This window comes from Watersipora subatra, chromosome 3 (assembly GCF_963576615.1).
Source record: "Watersipora subatra chromosome 3, tzWatSuba1.1, whole genome shotgun sequence".
NCBI classification, from domain to species: Eukaryota; Metazoa; Bryozoa; class Gymnolaemata; order Cheilostomatida; family Watersiporidae; genus Watersipora; species Watersipora subatra.
The window spans coordinates 11776507-11799968 of record NC_088710.1 but is presented as its reverse complement, the minus strand read 5'-3'; the positions used below and the strand labels follow the sequence as shown (position 1 = coordinate 11799968).

General features: G+C 35.9%; 3 protein-coding genes across 3 annotated transcripts; 2 read left to right on the top strand and 1 right to left on the bottom strand.

Moving 5' to 3' along the window:
• Positions 1-9255: 9255 nt before the first annotated feature.
• Positions 9256-11919, top strand: LOC137390344 (uncharacterized). The gene has a single exon (XM_068076676.1). It carries the CDS (start codon positions 9256-9258, stop codon positions 11917-11919), a length of 2664 nt encoding a protein of 887 aa, XP_067932777.1.
• Positions 11920-12509: 590 nt separating this feature from the next.
• On the top strand, positions 12510-13598 carry LOC137390343 (uncharacterized). The gene has a single exon (XM_068076675.1). The coding sequence runs from the start codon at positions 12510-12512 to the stop codon at positions 13596-13598; it is 1089 nt and encodes a 362-aa protein (XP_067932776.1).
• Positions 13599-14936: 1338 nt separating this feature from the next.
• On the bottom strand, positions 14937-21013 carry LOC137390342 (hepatitis A virus cellular receptor 1-like). Its single transcript, XM_068076674.1, has 2 exons — positions 20584-21013; positions 14937-15115 (listed from the first exon to the last, which is right to left on the bottom strand). Exons 1-2 carry the CDS (start codon positions 21011-21013, stop codon positions 14937-14939), a joined length of 609 nt encoding a protein of 202 aa, XP_067932775.1.
• Between the last annotated feature and the right edge of the window lie 2449 nt (positions 21014-23462).

Genomic DNA, 23462 nt, shown 5'->3' with positions numbered 1-23462 from the left:
TTCGGTACAAGGGTTTGCGACGGTGTTGATGAATAATTTTCATGAGTTGTGTGCTCATGCATGTATCATTAACCTCTCAAACAATCGCACCGCTCATGTTTCGTTGTGGGATAATCAGTTTCTCAGAGTGATTTACTATATAGCTTAGATGCAAAGGCACTAGTAGCAGGTGCTTGATTATTTGACTCAGTCGTTTAGATGCTTGGGCACTACTTACAGGTACTCGATTATTAGACTCCTCTGTTCAGATGCTTAGGCATTACTCACAGGTGCTTGATTAGTTGACTCAGTAGCTTAGACATTACTAACAGGTGCTTGATTATTTGACTCTACATCTTAGATGCAAACAATATTTATAGGCACTGCTGAAAAGTGATTGATTGTTATTGTAACAAACTAACAACTAGCAGCTAAAGTGCAGTATTATCAAATTATTTTAAAGGTCACTCAAAACTAACATGCATCCTACTGCATGCCTTGCTCTTGAATTTTTAGTGTGCGTAAAAGACTTATGAGAATACAACCTAATAGCATGTGACTTACTTTTCCATCTTAGAAACCAAAAAGCTGCAATAAGTACATTGAACAGCGTCAAGGCTCCACATACTAACGCCAGTCTTAATAGAGTGCTACTCGGTTGCTGATCCGAATTTGTGACAAGAAATTCATCATCTGCAATTAATGCCAGCCAATTTATAGAGTTCTCTGCAGAAAACTCTGTTTTATATCTCCAGTAAAGGTTATGCTTTCTAAATAATTTCATCAAAAATTTCAGTTGTACCCATGATTGCCCAATAAATTAAAATAGCTGGAGTTATTTCACAGCCTTTATCAGACTGTTTAGCGTAGAAGTTTAACAGGCTTCAACTAAATCAACAAAAGCACAGAGACCACAATTTTAAGCAAAAAAACAATTCAAAATACATAAGTTTGCTCTAGCAATTATTAAGAGCTTCCACATACTAGCAATTTCATTTTTTCCATTCATAATATCCTAACAAAATATATTTAGTGTATCTAAAAGTCGTCGCATAGAAAACCAAAAAAGAATTAAACTGCCGTTGTTATTATTGTACACTATATGTTTATGTCATAAAACTAAAAAAGCTAGTAACAAAGCAAACTTATATGAGCAATAGAAACAGGATTGAACACTATTATTGATACCCTGATGAATTATTTTACAGACCAGTTTGTAATCAATTTATTTTCAAAGGAAGCCATAGATACAGTAGCAAACTATAACGTCATTGCTACAGCTGCAATGTGTTAGACCTACTAAATGATTTACAAGTTTACTACAACCATGATTACTAAACTTTAATAATAAGAAAGCTCTGTGTTTAATTAGTTGTTTTTAAGTCAATGAAAAAATATTGGTTAATATCATCAAAATTTCAAATAGGATTTTGTTTTTCCAAAGTCTGATATATTTGTTAGTGTGAATATTTCTTTGAAAGTTGACTTGCAACAAAGTTCAAATTACATTTAGTTGGTATCAAAATATTTACCATGTCTTACTCTGCTGTGTTTTAGGTGCAAAATATGTGGAAATGTAATTAAAAGCTCTTAAAGCTCAAAAACGAACATTAAATCGCCACCATGACGAAATTGTTGTATATTAGAATCCCTTTCTAAAACGGCTCGAATGGGATGTAACTGAACAATATGGCTTCTCTTTACACTTTCATGCAACCTCATTCGTTGAAACATTCCCACAAATATACTTCACGCATTTAATAAAACCATGTCTATGGTCCTTAACCGTCTGTTTCATCATAGTTGTAATCCTGTCATTCGAGTACTGATATCTCAAACCTACCGTAAAAATCTGTTTAGTTTTTCAATCTTAGCTTGAAGGGTTGCATATTATCCTCTGATAAACATGACGAGTCTGTTGGTTACCTGGGATAGTTAAAAAAGGCTGCAAAAATATTGCAGTGAATTTTTGGGCTTGCCTCTCGCTAACATAGCGACTTATGGCATTTGCAATCACTACTAAGTGGGTTCTTGTTACAGGTTGTCTTATACTGAATGAGTATCAGCTCTCATGCACAACTATATTTGTTGCAAGCAAGATGACTGGTGAATGATGAGTATGGCTCTTTATTATGCAAGCTAAAGCTGCACAGAGATGATGTTCAAATAATCCACAAATGTCCATATATAGTAATCCACAAATGTCCATATATAGTAATCCATAAATGTCCATATATAGTAATCCACAAATGTTCATATATAATAATCCACAAATGTCTATATATAGTAATCCACAAATGTTCATATATAATAATCCACAAATGTCTATATATAGTAATCCGCAAATGTTCATATATAATAATCCACAAGTGTCTATATATAGTAATCCACAAATGTTCATATATAATAATCCACAAATGTCTATATATGGTTTCGTTGCTTGTAGACAGTATCTGGTGCTTCGTACTCTTTGTTCTTCTGCTTCATTAGCGTATCTTCTTTCGTTACTTATTCTTACCCATTTCGGTCTACAATGCTTTACATATCCTTATATGCAGTGTTCTGTGATAGTCCATTGGCTTTCCATGAAAGCTGGCTTGCATATTACTATGCTAATCCCAAAACAGCTTAATGCATAAGGCTATTAGAAATAGTTGAGTTTAGCAAATCCATCACATACTCCACCCCTAGATGCGGTGCCAGAATTCAAATAATGGTTTACCAGCATCGATAAGGCAATTATGGATTTAAGTAGCGTAACTTCGAATGTTCTTTTGGCCTGAGTCGAAGTGATACTTTAGGTCATCATATTGGATAAGCAGCTTCAGGCAGCGGTGTTGAATTTCATTTTTTTCTTGAATGACTTCATCAAGGCGAGATTCCAGTGCACTTTTGTAGTCATGAAGGCGCTTTGCATGTCTTTAGCATGCAGCTGATAGGCTGTTACAGGGGCATGAGTAGCTTTGCTACTCGAATACACTTTGCTGCTCACAGCTGTGCTAGCAGTCCAACGCTTGTGAGAGTTACTGGTTGCTGCACAATGCTGTACCTTTCCTGTGAAAGGACTACTGTTGCTGTAGGAGTTATGCCCAGCATGAATTTGTGGGTGTCTTTTGCAATGTGGGAGCCTTGACTGGTATTGTTCTTGTTTACCGCCAACCTCCTTTGCTGATGCAAATTGAAGTCGTTTATCTGAACCGACATTCAGCTGCTCCTCCATTCCTGGAACATCAAGCGTCGAGGTAGTGGCAGTTCTGTTCACATGGCTCACCCTTGTTTTTGGTCTTTTGCATGGTTTATCCAATTTGTTGTAACTGGTATAGGGCACAGGTTCAACCAATTTACTCATAATCTTAGGAGCGAACCTTTGTGGTTTCTTTTGATTAGAGCTTATGGATGGCTGTGACCTTTTCTTTGGTCCTGTACAACTTCTTACTAGATGTGAGTTGTCCCCACATCAGAAACAACATTTTACTCCTTGAGAATTTCCATTGGTTTTGTTACCGCTTTGTCTCTTTTGCTCCAGAGCAGCAATTCTGGCAGACTGATCTTTTATCAGCTTGGTCTGTTAAGCCATTTCTATTGAAATTATACGTAGCGCGTCAGCTAGGTTTGTCTCATTGCAGTCAGAGTAGTTTTCTGCAGTCTCGCAACTAACACTGCTCAAACTGTCTATTTGAGTAACTTTAGAAAGATCTCTTGATGGTCACACTGGTTGACACTCAGCTAATTCATCTTCTGCTGGATACAATATGCGATTGCTATCAGCCTGTCTGTCCTGCACACATACTTCTGGTACATATCGTCAATGAAGGTTGCTGTAAGAGAACCCTACTAACATTTCCTGTCTCTACTAACTCACCAATTTTATTGTCTTGTGTTAAGTAAAACATCGCTGTATCCGGGTCTAAGGCGCCACAAGGGTTATTTCGACGTGTTTTGTTTTGACGTGTCTTGACACGCCTTCACTTCCTGCAATTATCTTCCATCCACGCTCGGCATTATGACTTTTGAATTTCAACTAGTAACACGCAACTGATGATTTAATTGACGATTTTTCTGTTCAGAACATTTTGGCATTTATCGCTAGTTTGTTTCGTTTGACTTCTTGATTTAGCTGTGTGAGTGTTTTTCAAAGACGGCAAAAGGTTTGTGTCGATAATTTTCTATTTCTATAATATCGTTATTTTTTATATTGCTGTGGAAGAACTTTTAAATATGTTAATCATTTGTAGATTTCACGGTTTCAGTGTTGACTGAATAAAACATCAACGAGTCATCTCCAAATCAGTGAATCAATTCCAGCTTAATACACTTGCCAGCTATGAACCTAGCGTAAACCGCTATAGTGAAATCTTTCCCTAGAAGAGAAAATAACCAACGAACATCAAAGAACTGCTGGGCGGACTTAAAGGTGTCTCGTATTTACCGAACGTGTGTACACAAGCGTCACAACTATTGAGCCGACGTACTGGCTATATTCAACTATTGAGTCGACGTACTGGCTATATTGAACTATTTAAAGGACATTGATTGACGCGGGATCCCTGAGCTGCCGTGCAGACCTACACTATTGATATACCACACAACATCGTAACGCCATTTAAGTCGACGAATATACGTTCAGTAATTACCGAAACAACGAACCGGCTAAATAGAACAATATATCTGCCGGCTAAGAACCCTATTCAGACTATTGAGATAAGGAAATATTAGGATACTCGAAAGCGTTAAACATTTCGATAGCTTTATTAGATAACTACTGAACAATTTTAGATCGTTTAAGATTTAAAAAAATATTAAAAATTGTCACTCTGTTTTGAAACTGTCATATTATTTTTTCTTTGAGCAATTTGCAATCTTTTGGATTACTATTCTTGTAAACTGCCCTGCTTGGATGGTGGCTAATTTCGATTGGTAATCGATTGGCACACGGTTTGGCTGCCGCGGTTAGTGTCTTTTCCGAAGTGTCTGACATTTTTGGCCGGCCCTCGCTCGTACTTTATAATCTATTGTGGCGCTTTCGGCCCAGTTTGCAACTGGTATTATTTTGTTGACTTCACATACCTAAACTAGACGTATTGAAATTTCTTGTAGATCACATATTTTGCAGCTTCAATGGTATTGAAGCTCTTTTGTGTAAAAGTATAAGATTTAATTTTTGTATTGATATTGACTTGACTGTGGTATTTACTTGTAAAGCAATCTATTTCAGCTTTTTCACCCTTGATTTTCTGTAATTATAAACGAATTCAGGGTATTATCATTATTGCTCTATTAAACATCATAATGAATTCAGAACAAGATGTCAATTCAGCAGAGCACACGTCACAAGCAGGTAGTGGCCACAGAATGAATAGCCCACCTATATTTAGAACATCTGATCGTATCAAAAAGTCTACATTACTCAAGGATATTCCAAAGTTGATAAATGATGAATTGGAGAAAATAGAAGATTTTCTGACAAATATGCACACTGAAAAAGAAATGCAAGATTTTTCTTCTGCTATCGAGAAGATGTTAAAGGAAATACAGGAGAAGTGGGTCAAATTGTGTGAATTGACTGATGATAAGAAAAGGTTAACCACACTACAGAACATGTTTGAATATTATGGGTCAACTGTTGATGATTGCAAGAGAACGTTAGCAGAGAGAATAGAAGAGGCAAGCAGGGTCAACTCCGCAGAATATGACAGTGATATAAAAAGAAAGCTGGAAGAGGCAGCTGCAAAGTTTCAGCAGCTGATGGCTAGAAAGAAGGTAAGGGACTCTCAGAGCTCTTCCACAAACAACAAGAACAATCGTCTTCCAAAATCCGAGACAGGGTCTGCAGCTTCAAACGCTGAGACAAAAATGAACAATTCCGGTTCAGGTGAAATACAAGCCCTCACCAAAGCATTGATCGCAACGATGAAGTCCACAAAGCGCTCAACCCTCGAACCCAGTGTTTTTAAGGGTGATCCTACTATGTTTAAGGAATGGGAAATAGACTTCGACGCCTACATTGAATCGGAAGGCTTAACAGGACTGCAACCACTAAGACACCTCAAGAGGTTTATTTCTGGTAAAGCATTTGATGCAGTCAGTGGGTATTTTCTTACCAACACAATGGATGCTTATGAAGACGCAAGGAAAGATTTGAGAGAAGGATTTGGTAAACAGTATAATGCTGCTCTCGGATTAAGAAAAAAGCTTGAGGAGTTTCCAAAGATTGGCACAAGGGATGCTGACTCAATGAGAAAATACGCAAATCTTCCAAGTCACATCAAATCCGCAATGCGAGGTTGTGATGAGTTGCGCCCATAGATATAGTAAACCCTAGATATGCGAATAATCAAAACAAGTGAGGCCTATAATTAGCATGACGCAACGTCATGGTGATGTGCACCGCGAATCAGCTGATCTATTAACTCTTATTGACTTAGCACTAAAAACTGCTCAATTTTTCCATAGTTTGTGCATCTGAGACTGCATATTTTATTGAAAATATGTATAACTTATATACAGTAAAACTTCAACTTACGAGTGCCCTAACGTACGAGAAACTTGAGGTACGAGCCAGCTTTTAAGCAAGTTTTAGCACTAACATACGAGCAATGTTTGAGATACGAGCACGTGAGTCAGTTGCAAAGTATGTCGGAGGTGTTTTATGAGAACAGCATGACTCTGTATTTTTCAACTGCTCAGATTATACTTTGTACCATGTTTTTTGTGCGCGATTTTCAGTGCAGAATTATGTGAATTAAAAGTACCATGCGTAGACCGAAAGTTTGCCAGTAAAAGGATAGATAATGCAAAGAAAAAGCGAATGATAACAATTGATATTAAACGGAAAATTATTGAAAAATATGCAAAATATGTATGCGTGATTGAGCCAGCTCAGCAATATTACAGAAATACATCCACAATTATTAAACACAAGGATTATATTCAAAGGCATTTAGTTTGCAAAAGAACTAACCATAGTTTCTAAACGACGCGGCGATCTTCACCACCGCTGATGGAGAGACCGCTCAGGCATTGGATATAAGATAAACAATTTGCCGGTGACAGCGTAACTGAAACGACGCTATTTGAAAAGGCCGTTGCTATCTATCAAAACTATAAAAATAGACATTCGGACAAGTTGGCTAGTGGTCGTGCATTAAACCTTTGTGACGACAGCTGGGTTCGTCCTAATCGCGACATGTTGAAAGGGCGACAAAGGCAGACGACCTTAGATAGGTTCATCTTAAGACGGCCGGCTAGTCGTGAAAGCGAAACAAAGGAAAAATTAGCTAACTGGCGAGAAACTTCAAACTATGAACGCCGAAGAAATTTTAATTACGTTAAGTTAAAAATGAAAGTTTGCTTTTGGGTTTGCTTCTAAGTTTGTCTTTTAAGACTTTGATAAAATCCAAATTTATCAAAGTCAACTGTTGTAATGAAGGATAACTTATATACCTCTCTCTGGCAAATGCTAGCGTTAGCTGCTATTGTACGTATTTAATTTTACATTATAATTAATCACATTTCCTTGCATTATTTTTTATATGTTGCTTTTTGAAAGCATGTGGTAAGTTAGGACAATAACCAACAAGTTCTTTCTGTTACAATATATTGTTTTGAGTGTTTTATTTGCATTTTTAGAGTATGGAAACCAATCAATATATATTTAATTGTTCTATATATAAATAAATTGTACCAATATGCGAGTAAATTGACATACGAGCTCAGTCTCTGAATGCATTAAGCTCGTAAGTCGAAGTATGACTGTAATGACTTTGGATGAGAAAGGCAAGAATCTTACACACATGGTAATGAATAATACCAATGATTTAGAAGCTTCTATATCATTGATAATCCAAAGAGTGACCAAATAGAAGTTAAACTAATAACAAACTGATGAATCAAACGAGATTTAGAAGCAGTTACGCTGGACCACTGTATTAGACACCCATTAGACATGACTGAAAATAACTAGACGAGATAGTTTTTGTCTAAGGTTGGTTGAACTAGATTCCTGCTTTGAAGCAGCATAGTGTATTCTGATTTTAGTATAGCGATTTACTATAGTTTTGAGTAGACTGTTGGCATGCACTGTACATGTAAAACCTTGATTGAGGTTATGTAATAAGTCATATGTTATTGTCTGTGATGTTGCTTGTTTGAAAGCTCTCTGTGTGATACCATAGCTCTCCATGTGTGAACGTAGGCACTTTTCTGCAACAATACATATTAGGCCTATCAATCTGGTCACCAATCCTCCTCTGTTTTTAACTGAGATTAGGGTTATGTCATCACTATTTCTACTTCCCACTACTTCTACATCGGTCAAGAACTTGATACACTCATCACATTTGAATTAGAAAAAATCTTCATCACCGAACTCCTCATCTTCACCTTCCTCAGCTTTTGTCTCTTCTTTCTTTTTCTTTCTAGCCAGAGAATGTAGCAGGAGTTGGTCAGTTTTTTCAGCCCTGCTCACATCCAGATCAATACATTTAGCATTGGGACGGTGTGATATCTGCTTTTATGAGCAGTGCTCGAAGTGCAGATCTAAAGCGCTGCACATCCGGGTTATTGTTATAGCCACCCTTAGATCGTATTGTGGAAAACAGAATCTCAATGTGATCCTGGTTGATCTTAAAGGTTAGGAAGTAGTTGATGTAAGGGTAGTTGCTGAAAAGATATTGAGCAATGTCATGTACAGATTTGGCTGCTGACTCAAAACCAATGACGAAATGATGATGATTTTCCTATTATTTTCCACTAGCATCTTTCAGCTTGGTGTCTTTAATCGGCATAGATAGCTTATGATATTGTTGAGAACTTCTTGTTTTGAGTTGAAGTTCTGTCCTGTTATGGGCAATTGAGGAAATACCTGGGGTGTTGTGGTCTCTTCTGATGACATTTCACTAAGAATTTGGTCTTATTGTTACGTTTATGACTTAAAAACTAGCATGCCAAGCGTGCTTCCACTTCTAAACTTATTGCTCAATTGAAGGCTTTGATGCTGTGATGCACATCACTACGACGTAACGTCGTGAAAACAACAGCCAATTATATGCCTCACTTTTACTCCATTGTAATGATAGCTATTCGCCAATCTAGGGTTTACTATATCTATGGTTGCGCCTATTGAATGACAGAAACCAAAATGAGATTCTTGCTAGGAAATTACCAGAATGGATGTTGAGATCCTGGGCCAAAAAGGTGAGAGTGTGTGTAAAAGAATATAGCAGTTATCCTACTTTTAATGAATTTGCAGAATTCGTCAAAGAGCAAGCTGAAGATATGGAAGAAGAACGAAAGATCAGCGGACAGGAAGCAAGTCAAAACTATCAACATAAGCCAGATTTCAATAAAAAGGAAAGGAGCTATGCTCCAGCCAATCCAATGAAATTACGAAGCCATTCAACAGGAACCTCTCAAATAAGTGAATGTCTTTACTGTAAGAAAACCCATCTAACGAACGAATTTTGGGCACTTGCTAAGCTGCCAAGAGAACCAAATAACTTATTTTTTCAGGAGAATGGTTTTTGCTTTGGCTGTACTAAAAGAGGACACGTATCAAGACAGTGCCCAAACAGAGCCTTTTGTTCCAAGACAGGATGTGGGAAAAGACATCCAACAGTCCTACACATCGACTTTTCGACAACATCTAAACATTGGAGAAACCAAGAACAAGCTGCGGTTCCAAAGCCACCAAGTGAAAGAAGCTCAATCACATTGATGCCCAGCACAAATATTCAGCCGAGAAAAGAACCAAGTGCAGAACTTAAACGGATATCTTCAAAGAAAACTGGTACAACAGGTAACTCCCTCAGCATGATCTTGCCAGTGCATATAACTACTGACAAATCTCTTGCAAAAACGCTACTTGTATACGCGCTCCTTGATTCAGGTTCAGACCACTCTTACATCAATACAGACTTGGCGAAATATCTCCAACCCGACTACACAAGAGAATTGGTCACAGTAGAAACTCTCACAGGAGAATCAACAAAATGGGTCATTTTATATCAAGATATTAGAATACAAGGATACGAACAAGCAGACTTCACTTACTTAGATGCCTATGGTTGGAAAGATATTGCATGCAATCGCGACCACATTCCTTGCAGAAATAATGTGGCAAAACTATCTCATCTTAAAGAGTTTGCAAGCAAATTGCCACCTTTGATGGACATTCCCATTGGATTGCTATTAGGAGCTAATTGTCCCGAGGCTTTTGCCCCTTTAGAAGCATTAGTTCAAGTCAAAGGCTTGCCGTATGCCAAGAAATCAATGTTGGGGTGGACCGTCTTTGAAGCAGACAACAGACGGCAAGGAGATAGAAGACTTATTACACACCGTACATGCATCAAGCTCGACGATCATGTCCTCATATCTCAAGAAGACATAAAATTTCTAAACATCATGGAACAAACAACGGAAGTGCTACCATCAGGGTCTTATCAGATGGCTTTACCATTTAGGCAGCGACCACAATTACCAGACAACAAACGCCAAGCCGAACAATGCCTCACTTCACTATTTAAGAGATTTGAGAGCGACTCGGAGTTTAAACTACAGTATGTACAATTCATGCAAGAGATGTTTTCGGGGGGCCATGCTGAAGAGGCTACCAATATTGTTCCTCAGAAAGGTTGCGTGTGGTATATACCACACTTTGCAGTAAAGCACCAAAAGAAAGGCAAACTCCGTGTGGTATTCGATTGTGCAGCTACATATTTGGGAACATCTGTAAATCAGCATCTGCTTCAAGGCCCTGATTTGACCAACAGTATGCTTGGGATTTTGTGTAGGTTTAGAAAAGGAAAAATCGCAATCGCTTGCGACATAGAAAAAATGTTCTTCAATTTTCATGTTACTCCATCTGACAGAGATTATTTGCGCTTTTTATGGAAAACAACAGAGGGAGAAGTCAAAGAGTGTCGGATGACAAAGCACTTGTTTGGAGCCACATCTTCACTTGCTGTTGCCACTTATGGTCTGAGAACTTTAGCAGACGACCATGCCGGGGAATACCCAAAAGCTGCAGAATTTATACGGAGAGATTTCTATGTTGATGATGGTATCACAAGCGTGAACACAACGGAAGAAGCCCAGCAACTTATTGAGGACGCTAGGGCTCTTTGCGCAACAGGAAATTTAAGACTTCATAAGTTCATTAGCAATGATTCTTCAGTTTTATCATCGATTCCCGAGTCGGAGAGAGCAATCGATTTGTTTGCAGATTATCTGTCCCCTCAACGTACCCTAGGATTGGAGTGGGACCTTAATAAAGATTTTTTCAGATTTAGTGGAAATGAGGTTAAAGCGGGGCCTGTCACAAGACGTGGCATACTGTCTGTAGTCGGTCAGCTTTTTGATCCCATTGGTCTTTTAGCACCATTCACACACCAGGGAAGAAATATACTGCAGAAGGTCAATAAGACTAGTGTTGATTGGGATGAACCTCTCAATGAGGAAATGAATCAATTGTGGAACAGATGGGCTACTCAACTGTCACAACTCCAACTAGAAATACCTAGGTGCCTGAATGGGTTGCAGACGCAATGCGTGTATGAGCTGCACACATTTTCAGATGCCTTGCTGGAAGGCATTGGTGCCTGCTTGTATTTGCAATCTATTGACAACCTAGGAAATATTTGCACCAATCTTGTGTTGGCAAAAGCAAAAGTCGTACCCAGTAAAGGGGTAACCACCATTCCGAGACTAGAGCTACAAGGTGCTTTTTTAGCCACCCAACTCAACAATACGCTTCAAAGGGAACTGCACATGGATATAAGCAAGTCATTTTTTGGTGTGATTCAACCATCGTGCTTGGCTATATCTGCAATGATAGGAGGAAATTTCACACGTTTGTTGCTAACAGAGTTTATGGGATTAGACAAGCATCTAACCCTGAGCAATGGCATCACGTACCCGGGGCAGAAAACCCTGCCGACATAGCTTCTCGAGGGATGGAGGCCGAAAAATTAAAACGCACCATGTGGTTTACGGGTCCCAAGTTTTTACGATCGCAGCCAGAACTACGACATAGATTACAGTTGGATATGTCAACACGAAGAGAAGTGTCAGAAGATGATCCAGAAGTTAAGAAAGTCCAAGTTGTCAGAGCGACTGAGATTTCAACACTCATGGACATGTACAACAAGTTGAAGAAGTATAGCACGCTCAAGGGACTGCTAAGAGCCTTTGCTTACTTACTCCAGATGGCCAAGAACAAGTCCTTAAAGATTCCTCTGACGCGACCATCAATTGAAAATATCAAAGCGGCCAAAATATTAGTATTGAAAATTACACAGACAAAATATTTTCAAGAGGAAATCTGAGTTTTGAAAAAAGGTAACCAAGTGATGAAAACAAGTTCGTTGCTTCGATTAAGCCCCTACCTGGATCAACATGGCTTAATAAGGATTGGTGGGAGAGCAAGAAATTCTTTATCTCTTACCGAGCTAGAGAAACATCCAATAATATTACCAAAGAACTCTCACTCGAGTAAGCTATTTATTAACTACTACCATGAAATTTCACACCACATGGGACCTTCCTACACGCTAACATCCATGCGTCAAAATGGCCTCTGGCTCATATCGGGTATAAAAACAGTTAAAAAACAATTAGGTCAATGCATGCCATGCAAGAAGATGAAAAGAAAGCCTATGAGACAGCAAATGGGAGAGTTACTTCAAGACCGAACTAGCTGTGCCCCACCGTTCACACACACAGGAATGGACTGCTTCGGCCCATACGCGATTAAAGAGGGAAGGAAGGAAATGAAAAAGTACGGATTAGTTTTCACATGTTTGTATAGTAGGGCTCTCCACATTGAAGTTTTAGACGATTTAACTGCCGACGCCTTTCTCAATGGACTACGTTGTTTCATCGCCATACGGGGTTCTGTGATAAAGCTCTATTCTGACAATGGAACAAACTTTGTCGGCGCCAATAATTTGTTGGATGCGGAAGCAAAAAGATGCCTATGCGATAGAGGCATAGAGTTTGTATTTAATTCCCCGACAGCAAGCCACCGGGGAGGCGTTTGGGAGAGGCAGATCCGTACCATCAGAGCAGTGCTCAATGACATACTAAGGCAAAGTTCTAGACTCGACAGTACTTCCCTAAGAACGGCATTCTATGAGGTTGCTGCTATTGTCAACAACAGGCCCTTAGGAGCAATCAACATCTCTAATCATGAAGAAACACCAGTCACACCAAACATGATTCTAACAGGAAGAAAGGAACCCACTGCGCCACCACCTGGAGATTTTGATGAAGCAATATACTGCCATGCTAGATGGAAAAGGGTACAGTGGGTAGCTCAAGAGTTTTGGAGAAAATGGAAGCTGGAATATCTAGACAACATCACTCGTCGTCAAACCTGGACAAAAGCTGAAGACAATTTGAAGGTCGGAGTTGTTGTACTTATAGTCGAATCCAATGAGCCGAGGAACATGTGGCAAATAGGGCGAGTTGAAGATGTGTTTCCAGGTAAAGACGGTTTAGTGCGTAAGGTGACTGTGAGGCTGGGAAATTGTAACTTAGACAAGAAGGGGCGAAAGATGGCAGAACCAACTTATCTTCAACGTCCCATACAAAAACTAGTAAAACTCTTAGAGGATATATAATTCCCACTTACGTTGCCCATATTATATTGTTTAATAGCAACCTCCGTTTGTGGTGCTAATTCAACTTTAGATGTTAGTTTTTTGTTTTTTTGTTTTATGTTGTTGCTTGTGTTGGTTTTGTTGTTGTTAGGATAGAACTTTATATATTTTGTATTACTAACGTAACCTTCAAACCTATTGTTTTCTATTAGAATATGACCTTGGTATTACTACTATGGTTTTGCAAAAAAAGGATGCTGACATGAAAAAAAAGGACATTTTTTGAGTCCAATTACGTACATGGTGCAGCGGAAATATAAAATCTATTAGAATTTATATTTGGTGGGAGTGTAAGAGAACCCTACTAACATTTCCTGTCTCTACTAACTCACCAATTTTATTGTCTTGTGTTAAGTAAAACATCGCTGTATCCGGGTCTAAGGCGCCACAAGGGTTATTTCGACGTGTTTTGTTTTGACGTGTCTCGACACGCCTTCACTTCCTGCAATTATCTTCCATCTACGCTCGGCATTATGACTTTTGAATTTCAACTAGTAACACGCAACTGATGATTTAATTGACGATTTTTCTGTTCAGAACATTTTGGCATTTATCGCTAGTTTGTTTCGTTTGACTTCTTGATTTAGCTGTGTGAGTGTTTTTCAAAGACGGCAAAAGGTTTGTGTCGATAATTTTCTATTTCTATAATATCGTTATTTTTTATATTGCTGTGGAAGAACTTTTAAATATGTTAATCATTTGTAGATTTCACGGTTTCAGTGTTGACTGAATAAAACATCAACGAGTCATCTCCAAATCAGTGAATCAATTCCAGCTTAATACACTTGCCAGCTACGAACCTAGCGTAAACCGCTATAGTTGCCGCATCAATGTGTACTGACGTATTGGAATGCATGACCTCCTTTGGCTGTTTTTTTATCAGGTTACAATTACATGATCAGACCAGGCTGAAACAAAACTGTAAACTAGCGAGCATGTTTATTTGGTAAGGGCTCTTCGGTAAAACCCAAAGTGTATGTCATAAACTAGCGCTACGAAAAACTTTATAGTGGGCCTTTTATTGACTTTCCCATTCACATGACAACATCCTGTGTCAAAACAATAACCAAATCGTTTGACTGCGTCAGAAAAACAAGTTGATTCCAATCTACGGCGGCGATGGCTGCGATTAACTGTTCATTTTTGAGCTGTTAAGATCTTTTAATCACATTGGCACATATTTTGCACCTACAACACAGCTGAGTAAAATATGGTAAAACTTTTGATACCAAATAGCTGTAATGTGAATTTTCTTGCAAGTCAACCTTTAAAGCTAACACTAAAATAATCATGTTTATGTTAATCAACAGCCTCTGTCAGAAGATCGCAGAGGCCAGGGCCAGTTGATGAGCCAATACTGAAAAGGTGACTTATGCCACGATTAGGCCCAGCCCTAATTCTGCAGTCGAGATGACTGCCAGTAAGACTTTCGGTCTGCCGAAGGTTGGCTGACGAGTCAACTGCTACTGAGGGCAGAGCTAATTGAGAAGCAAGAGTATCAAGAGAGAAAGTGAAACATAAAAGATCAGAGCATGTGGAAATCAACTTATGCAATATATTTACATGTATATACACACTCTTGATCCTGTTATATATTTTTGAAACGTATGCATATGTTTCTTTGCACTCGAGTGGTTTTCTTTTTTGTGGAAAAAATAGGGGAACTCGGTCAAGTCTTTTACAAAGCCCAACAAACCTAGGATTCTTCTTATATAAATACTGTGAGTAATAATTACATAACTTTAAGGTAAATGCAGTCTACTAAACTAGGTAAAAACTACCTGTAACAAAGTTAATAATTAACAATAGTCAAACAAGAAATTGAAGGTGTTTACATTGTAAATAAAAAAAGTAAATTAAAAAAACCAAATATTTTGAAAAAAGCAATGACCATATAAAGCTTTTAAAAAACTTTTAAAAGAAAAACAAACGCAAAAGGCAATATTAGTTAACAATAAAAATAATATACTGTTTTGGCTTGTATCCTGCAATGCTGACTAAAATAACTTTCAATAAAGGAAACCATTTTTGTCTTACAAAGCATGGTAATACAACTCTGATATGCCAAAAAACAATGATGAAATATTTTAATAAAACATTTTAATAATCATTATTATTTCTGCTGCAGACAGATTTTAACCAATTCCTATTAACTAGACACACGCAAAAATGCAAACACTTCATGTTATATACATGTATATAGATGTTAAGATTAACTTAAGGTTGCAGAAGTAAATTAGTAAATTGTTAATCAATAAAAGACCATTTTAATTGTTTCACTATTTGAAAAACAAACTAATTAATGCAAGAGTAGACCCATCAATGTATTGGTTTAGAAGTAGATATAGTGATGGAGATCTGTGGCTCAACTTATGCGATTATACTTTGTATAATTTTAACTAAATTACGTTAGTTGTTTTAGAATTATATTTATTTTCACGGGTTGTTTTGAATTTTTGACATAGTTTTGTTTTCTACATGTTTGCAAAACTGAATTAGTTTGAGCTGTATAACTTTGTGTGCTTTTTAGCAGTCAAATTTATATATTACTTATGGTGTAAAGTTAAATATTTACCAGAATATTCTGCTATATTATAGGAAATTCCTGTTTTAAGGACATAAGTAAAGTTTTGAGTAGATTTGTGTCTAAGGAACAGATTTGCAGTGAATATGCAAACTTCTACAGCAGGAAAACAAATTTCAGCTCATTGTAAGCTCTGACACTTTTAGTATTACTACATACATGTATGTTTTTAGTAATATATAGTTTTCGGGAATTTTGTGTGTTTCATTCTACTTATGTACCAGTAAAATATTTGTAAGAGAATTGTTATCAGCTAAACACATGAGAGTTATGATGCCTAAGTCAGTATGTCAATAGCTAGTAAAACGATTGCTACATAATTTACTTAATCTGTGGAAACTAAAAAAGTAGCTTAAATATTATAGCAAAAATTAAAAATAACAAAAATTCCCATCAGAGTTTTTTGAAGAATAGAAATATTATTTTAAAAGTTTGTTTTACTGAATTTTCTGTTAATTTTAACTCAAAATAAGGTTTTTCTTGATATTTTCCTTGAATAACATGTTTCGTCGTAAAGAAGCCTAAATTTTTTCATAGTTGAATGTAGTAAATAATGAATATAATAACTACAATAATATTAACTGGTGACACCCGTGCAAACATTTAATATTTTAAACAGCCTGATGATCTTCTGCAGCACACTGATTTACCAAGTACTGGTCTAATGATAATAAGTGGTGGAACAATTTAGTTCCTCATGTAAGATTTTTGCAGCATAATTTACCACGAGTAGAATAATCCCAGATTCCTCCTGTCTTCATTGAAGAATCTACAATGTTTTATGAGTGTCAATAAAAAAACACAGGATTTTATGTATTATGCATTTTATTTTATAAATCAAGTGAATCATTTGCATGAATTTTATCTTTTATACCTAATTATTACATTTTGTGTGATTGGTATACACTGTAGACACATATTAGAGTAACCTAAGTAGTATTTCAGCATTATGTAGACTTGTCCACTTAAGAAAGACATTATTCAAAGCGCTGTAACTACAAATTCATACAAATTGTAATATCTAAAATACCAGGAAAGTAATGAAGAATTAAAATGATTGCAGAGTTGCAATCAACTAGTAATGTGCATTATTAGCTGCAATAAATCACTCGTAATAAATTAATAAATATAAAATTATTAATCAAACAATTCAAAAAATTTTCAAATTAAACAAAATTTACAAGCATTAATTCAAAATTTTATGAATATTTTGCAGTTTTTATGCAAATAATTTATTAATTTATTTATTAAAGTGTTTCAAATGCTTGTTTGATAATTTAAAGAGTAACTTAGCGTTTAAAATTAATCTATTAATTTGATTATAAATAGGCTTAGTTGACAAACTATTTTTGCAATTTAATGCATAATTCAGTTTAATCAATGTTTGATTTAATGATATAATTATTGATGTTCTTATTTCTGAGACCAATTTATTAATTTTCATACCTAATTTAATTCATATCAAAGTTAGTTTGTTATTTCAGCTATTAATGCAACTTTAAAAACTTGAAAATAATTAGTTTAATTTTTGATCAAATTTTAAAATACCATTTAAATAGTAACTCAATGTATATGCAACTTCTTTCAATTATCCGAGCTTGTAAATATACAGCGTAACAATTTTTTCACTAAGCAGTTTAACTTGTCAAAATTATTTTATTAGAGCCCATCTCGCGTGACTCTAATTAACATGCTACATTATTTCGTTAGTGTTTAGTTATAATTATTGTAGTGACTGTTATATCTAAAAGTATTCATTTTATAATGAATTAAAACTAAAGCATTTTTAAAAGCAGGTAAAAAATTAATAAATTTGAAGAAGTTAATGTCTACATTTTTCTTATTACAATAGCAGTTTTGCTCTGTAAGGCCGGCAATACTTTTAAGGTGTGATTACATTGTCTTTTGAATTATATGAGCAAAATTTAAAAATACTGTGAGCTTGCTGAGCTACTCTTTAAATATAAAAACAAATTCCAGAGCTTAAAAATTAAACTTTTTAATTATAAATTGTGATGTACAATTATATAATTGAATTGTACATGTAAGTACTTTCCTTTGAATAGTCACCCTACTTATATTCTGGATAAATGCCATAAATATAAATAATCATAAGACAAACAAGTGTAATGAGAACTTTGTCACTTTTTACCGAGCAGATCTTAAGGTATCGTAGAGTAGGATCAAAATAGTTTCTGAAGAGTCATCACAGCTTTCACTGCTGATGCTATGGTAAGTTTAACACCGAAGACACTTCACTAAACCTATTAACCTACTTTTGTCTTATCTCTTAGTTTTAATATATTCTCTATTTTTAAGAGATTAACAACTCTAAACTTTGTAGTTTTGGTTTAGTTTTACTATCATGCACTTTAGACTGAATATTTTAAAGCTAGCTTACAATGTAATATTGCTTCATACTTACTTTAAATTGCTGGATTATATAAAAAAAACTTTGAAAAATAAGCTAAAAACAGTTAAAACACACTCCAGAGACAACATTGTAGCATTTAACCATCTCATGCTTCTGGTCAGAATAGTTTTGTATAAAGAAATTTTATGACTCTCAAATGATATCGAATGAAAACTAGTAATTTTACATCGACTTGATTCTAGTCAATACATTATTAAAATATTAGTCAGAAACGAGACATTATCTATTCATAAAAACTAATCACACAGATACTGTCAACTATTACTAATCATAATACGTACTTGACGTCAATGTTACTATGGTAGTGGTTGGTGTATTGGTAAATGTTGCGGTGGTTGTTGCGGTGGGTGTTGCGGAGGGTGTTGCGGAGGGTGTTGTGGTAGGCATTATGGCTTGTGTTGTGTTAGACTTACCTTAAACAGTAAAACTAATTAAATTTGAAATCATCAACTTTAAAATGCTGCTTTATATAGTTCACCAATTGTGAAAATCAAGTTAACAAACATCTAAAACAAATAACAAACTCCGAAGACAATGCTGCAGCACTTAACCATCTCGCGCTTCTGGTCAGGATGGTTCTGTACAAAAAGAGTTTATGACTCCTGAGTGAAATTGGGTGAAAACTGGTAAACATTCGAGTATTTAATTATACTTAATAAACTAGCTGTGCCTCCTGGCATTGCCTGGGTAGTAAAATCAGCTTATAAACAATGAGAAGCCATGGGAGTTGCTTACCACTTGCTATTAGTCTGGTACATTGCCAACATAAATTGGTATTAAAAGTCAACTTAAAAACAATGAGGAGTAATGGAAGTTGTCTGTTATTTGGTGGCAGGCAACATTCCAGCAAGTGGCATGCTATTGCCAAGTGGCCTGGCACATTGCCAATGAAAAATTCCACTAAGCTAGTTAATACCAGTGTCGTATAGTTTCACAGAGTCTCGCGATCAACAGACGCGTATACGGGAGCTCGCTCGATTCCAAACAAACAGGCCACGCCTACTATTTTTATATAAGTTATAATGGAGAGGCCGCAACATTACTCAACAAAAACTACTCCCATTAGCAGTCGCTTTAAAATTGATTGTTGTATCACTAACCATTCAGAAGGAAACAAAATTTCCTACAAAAACCTACTAATAATGTTATTATAAAAACGTAATGTAAATGCAAAAAAGAGCGGTATTGAGAGCGAAGTATGAATATTCCATTAGAGATCAGTATGTCGATCGGGTTTGTTTGGAATCAGACGTTTTTGTTTCCGGTTTTGGTCACAAGACTTTGTAAAGCTATATGACTCTGACCGTACAGAGCTGTATAACTTCACAGATTTTCGCTGTTAACAGATGCATATATCGGAGCTCGCACGGCTCCAAACAAACAAGCCGCGCCCACTATTGTTTTATATAAGTTATAATGGAGAGGCCACAACACTAACCAACAAAAATTACTCCCATTGGCAGTCGCTCTGAAGTTGATTGTTGTATTATACACCATTTGAAAAAGGACGAAATTTTCTACAAGAAACTACAAATTATTTTTTGTAATAAGGTAAAGTAAATGCAAAAGAGTGAGATGTTGAGAGCGAGGTAAGAATATTCCATTAGAGATCAGTATGGAGATCGGGTTTGTTTGGAATCAAGCGTTTTTGTTTCCGGCTTTTGGTCACGGGACTCTGTGAAACTATACGGCTCTGTCTAATACGGTAAATTCTAATGCCAGTAGGCTATAAAATTGCGTCAGCACTGTTGTTCAGCTACGCTATTCTAATAATAGCTATAGATGGACAATCAAAACGACAGTTACACACACCAACTTTGAGAAATATATATTTGGATTAATAGAATATTGGTCAGGAACGAGACAGTGTATACTTATCAAAACTGCGCTCACAGATAATGTCCATTCTTACCATTCATAATACATACCTGATGTAAACTTCATTATGAAAGTGGTTGGTGTAAAAATAGATTTGGCGGTGAGTGTTGAGGTGAGTTTTGTGGCAGGCATTGTGGTTGGTGTTGTGGTAGATGCTACGGTAGGCATTATAATAGACGTTGTGGTAGGCGTTGTGGAAGGCGTAGTGGTAGGTCTTGTGATAGGCGTAGCAGTGGGCATTGCAGCGGGCGTTGTAGTGGGCGTCGTGGTGGGTGTTTTAGTGGGCATTCTGGAGAGCATTGTGTTGGGTGTTGTGGTAGGCATTAGGGCGAGCGCTGTAGTAGGCATTGTAGTAGGCATTGTGGTAGGCATTGTAGTAGGCATTTTGACAGGCGTTGCGGTAGATATTGTGGTAGTTGTAGCAGTGGGTGTTGTAGTAGGCGCTGTTGCGGGCATTTTGGTAGGTGTTGTGGTAGGCATTGTGGTTGGCGTTGCGGTTGGTGTTATGGTAGGTGGTGTAGTAAGCTTTCCTTAAAAAGTAAGACTATTAACAATAAAATCGGAAACTAGTTATCAGGGCAACCCAGTTTTTTTGATAGAATTCAAAGCACAATAGCTACAAAAGAAAAGATTGCTCAGAAATATATTGAAAATGTATTTTAGTTTAATCCAGCTAAATTCTATCTTACTTTAAATACTGCGTCTAACTTTTAACAATTGTGCATAGGTTTAATTTCAAAGAAATAAAACATAACTTGGTTAAAAACTTGAATATGAATTTTAGAATAAGTTTTATCATTATAAATTTCAACATTACCTTACATCTAGAGGCTTCACATGTTCACACATTGGTTAGTTTCACTACTTTACACATTCAATTCAACTCTTGACAGGATCATTTTGCATGTTTTAATCTTTACAGTTTTCAATCATTAGAATTTCAAATTGTTTAATTAATATCATTAAAATTAATATCATTATTCTTCATTATTTCTTCTTTATTATTCTTTATTATTTCTTTCATTCTTCATTATTTTTCATTATTCAAACTTCAGCATTATATTATAGTTAAAAGTTTTATATTTTGTACAACATTGAAGTCAATTCTTGATGAGCACATTTTTAAATATAAACTTACAGCTTCAGAAATAAAAAGCTTTTTTGGTATTTGTTAGAAAATCTCAAACTAAACTTTAAATACAGCTCTCTTGTCTGTAGTTTTACTAGAGGATAGCTTAGACCTCTTACAACTGTTTAGACATACATATATTGACAGACTAGTCACTAGAAAACTATAGTAGAAACAGGGCCATAGAGTATCACTGTATATGGTGAAATGGAAATCTATATAAATGTGCACGAACAAGTGTGTTTGTCAAAGAAATATGTTGGTAGAGTGATTTTTTGTACAAAACAAGAAGGATTAAATATTTTTAAGAATGTGGATTTGTTATAAAAATAATACAATCAATAAACCGCATATAGCGAAGTAGTGAGAATTATGTGAAACGAAATGATGCTTGCATTGCAAAAATAGACCAATGAAGAGACTGAATAGCGAGACCGATGCCCTATTTTTAATTTTTCTAATCTTTTATCGTGTGTCTATTTTAAATAGGAATTTACACAAGGTTTTAGTAGATGTTTTCAAAAAGTATCAAAATCCTTCTATCATTTTCGATTGTTTTTGATGTATGAGGTGATTTGACTGTTAAAGTGTTTCGAGCTTTGTCAATTAAAATTGACAAAACTTAGTTGCAGTTGAACTGCTCAAATCAAGCAAAAGTGTGATTATGATGTCTATAATTTTAAAGAGACCAACAGAAAAGATAATGATGCAACTGGAATGCAATTGCCGATATTAATTATACCAACGATAACAACTAGTTACATCACTTTGCATGTAATTTTTTTTAACATTCTAACCACATTCAACTTTTTTCAATTTTAAGCTTTAAACTTTCTAGCGGTCAAATTGAACCTATCAGGCCAGTCACTTCAAGCATCAAAAACCATTTCAAATCATAGAGAGATACTGATACTTTCTAATAAAATCTACTAAAATTTTGTGTAAGTTGATCTTTAAACTAAAAACCTGTGAAAAATAGGAGATTCAAATGTAGAAATGCTAAGTTTATAACACTGCAGCATACATGTAAGCCTATGTAGACAAGTTGAGTGCCATATTTTATGAGTTGTCTGCTCTTTGCGTTGCTAGCTTATGTCACACCCTTTTGATGCGAAAAACCTTTCGATAGCCCATCTTCAATGTAGCTACAATAAACTAATATTTCTTGTGATTCTACTGAGAGAGTGGTTTAAGATCAAATGTCTTGTTGCTATAGTAGTTAACTTGTTGTTGCTTAGTTAGGCCCTTAGGAACACAAGACTATGAGTGTTGTCAACATTTTTCAAACACAATTTTTCTATTAAAAATATTTTTAATACAATATGGTATACAACAACATCAATATAACATTATTGATGTTGTTGTTATCCTTTTCATTATTGTTTCTAAGATTATTATTTGGAGTCTCTGGCTCAGCTATGGCAAGCTAGGCTATGCAGTGCCCGTGTAGAAAAAGAAGTCCCATTAATTTTATAACTTTTTAATCAAATTATTTGCATTGGAGCTTTATTGAAACTTTTGATTAGTGATTATCAACACTGAAAAACTCATTTAAAGTTTTTGGAAACTTTTCATGACCGTTCTAAAGAGATTACTTGAGCTGAAGCAGAGACATGCACATGAGCTGATGTAAAGTGTAGGTGTGGTGAAAGTGCTAGGTGAGGCAAACTATTCAGATTTGCGTATTATTTGTACATAATTAAAAAAAGAAATAGAAAAAGAAGAAAAACGGGAGGAAGTTTATATTAGTTTGGATTGTTACGAGAAATTGCAAGTGCATTTAAGTGTGACAGAGTTTGG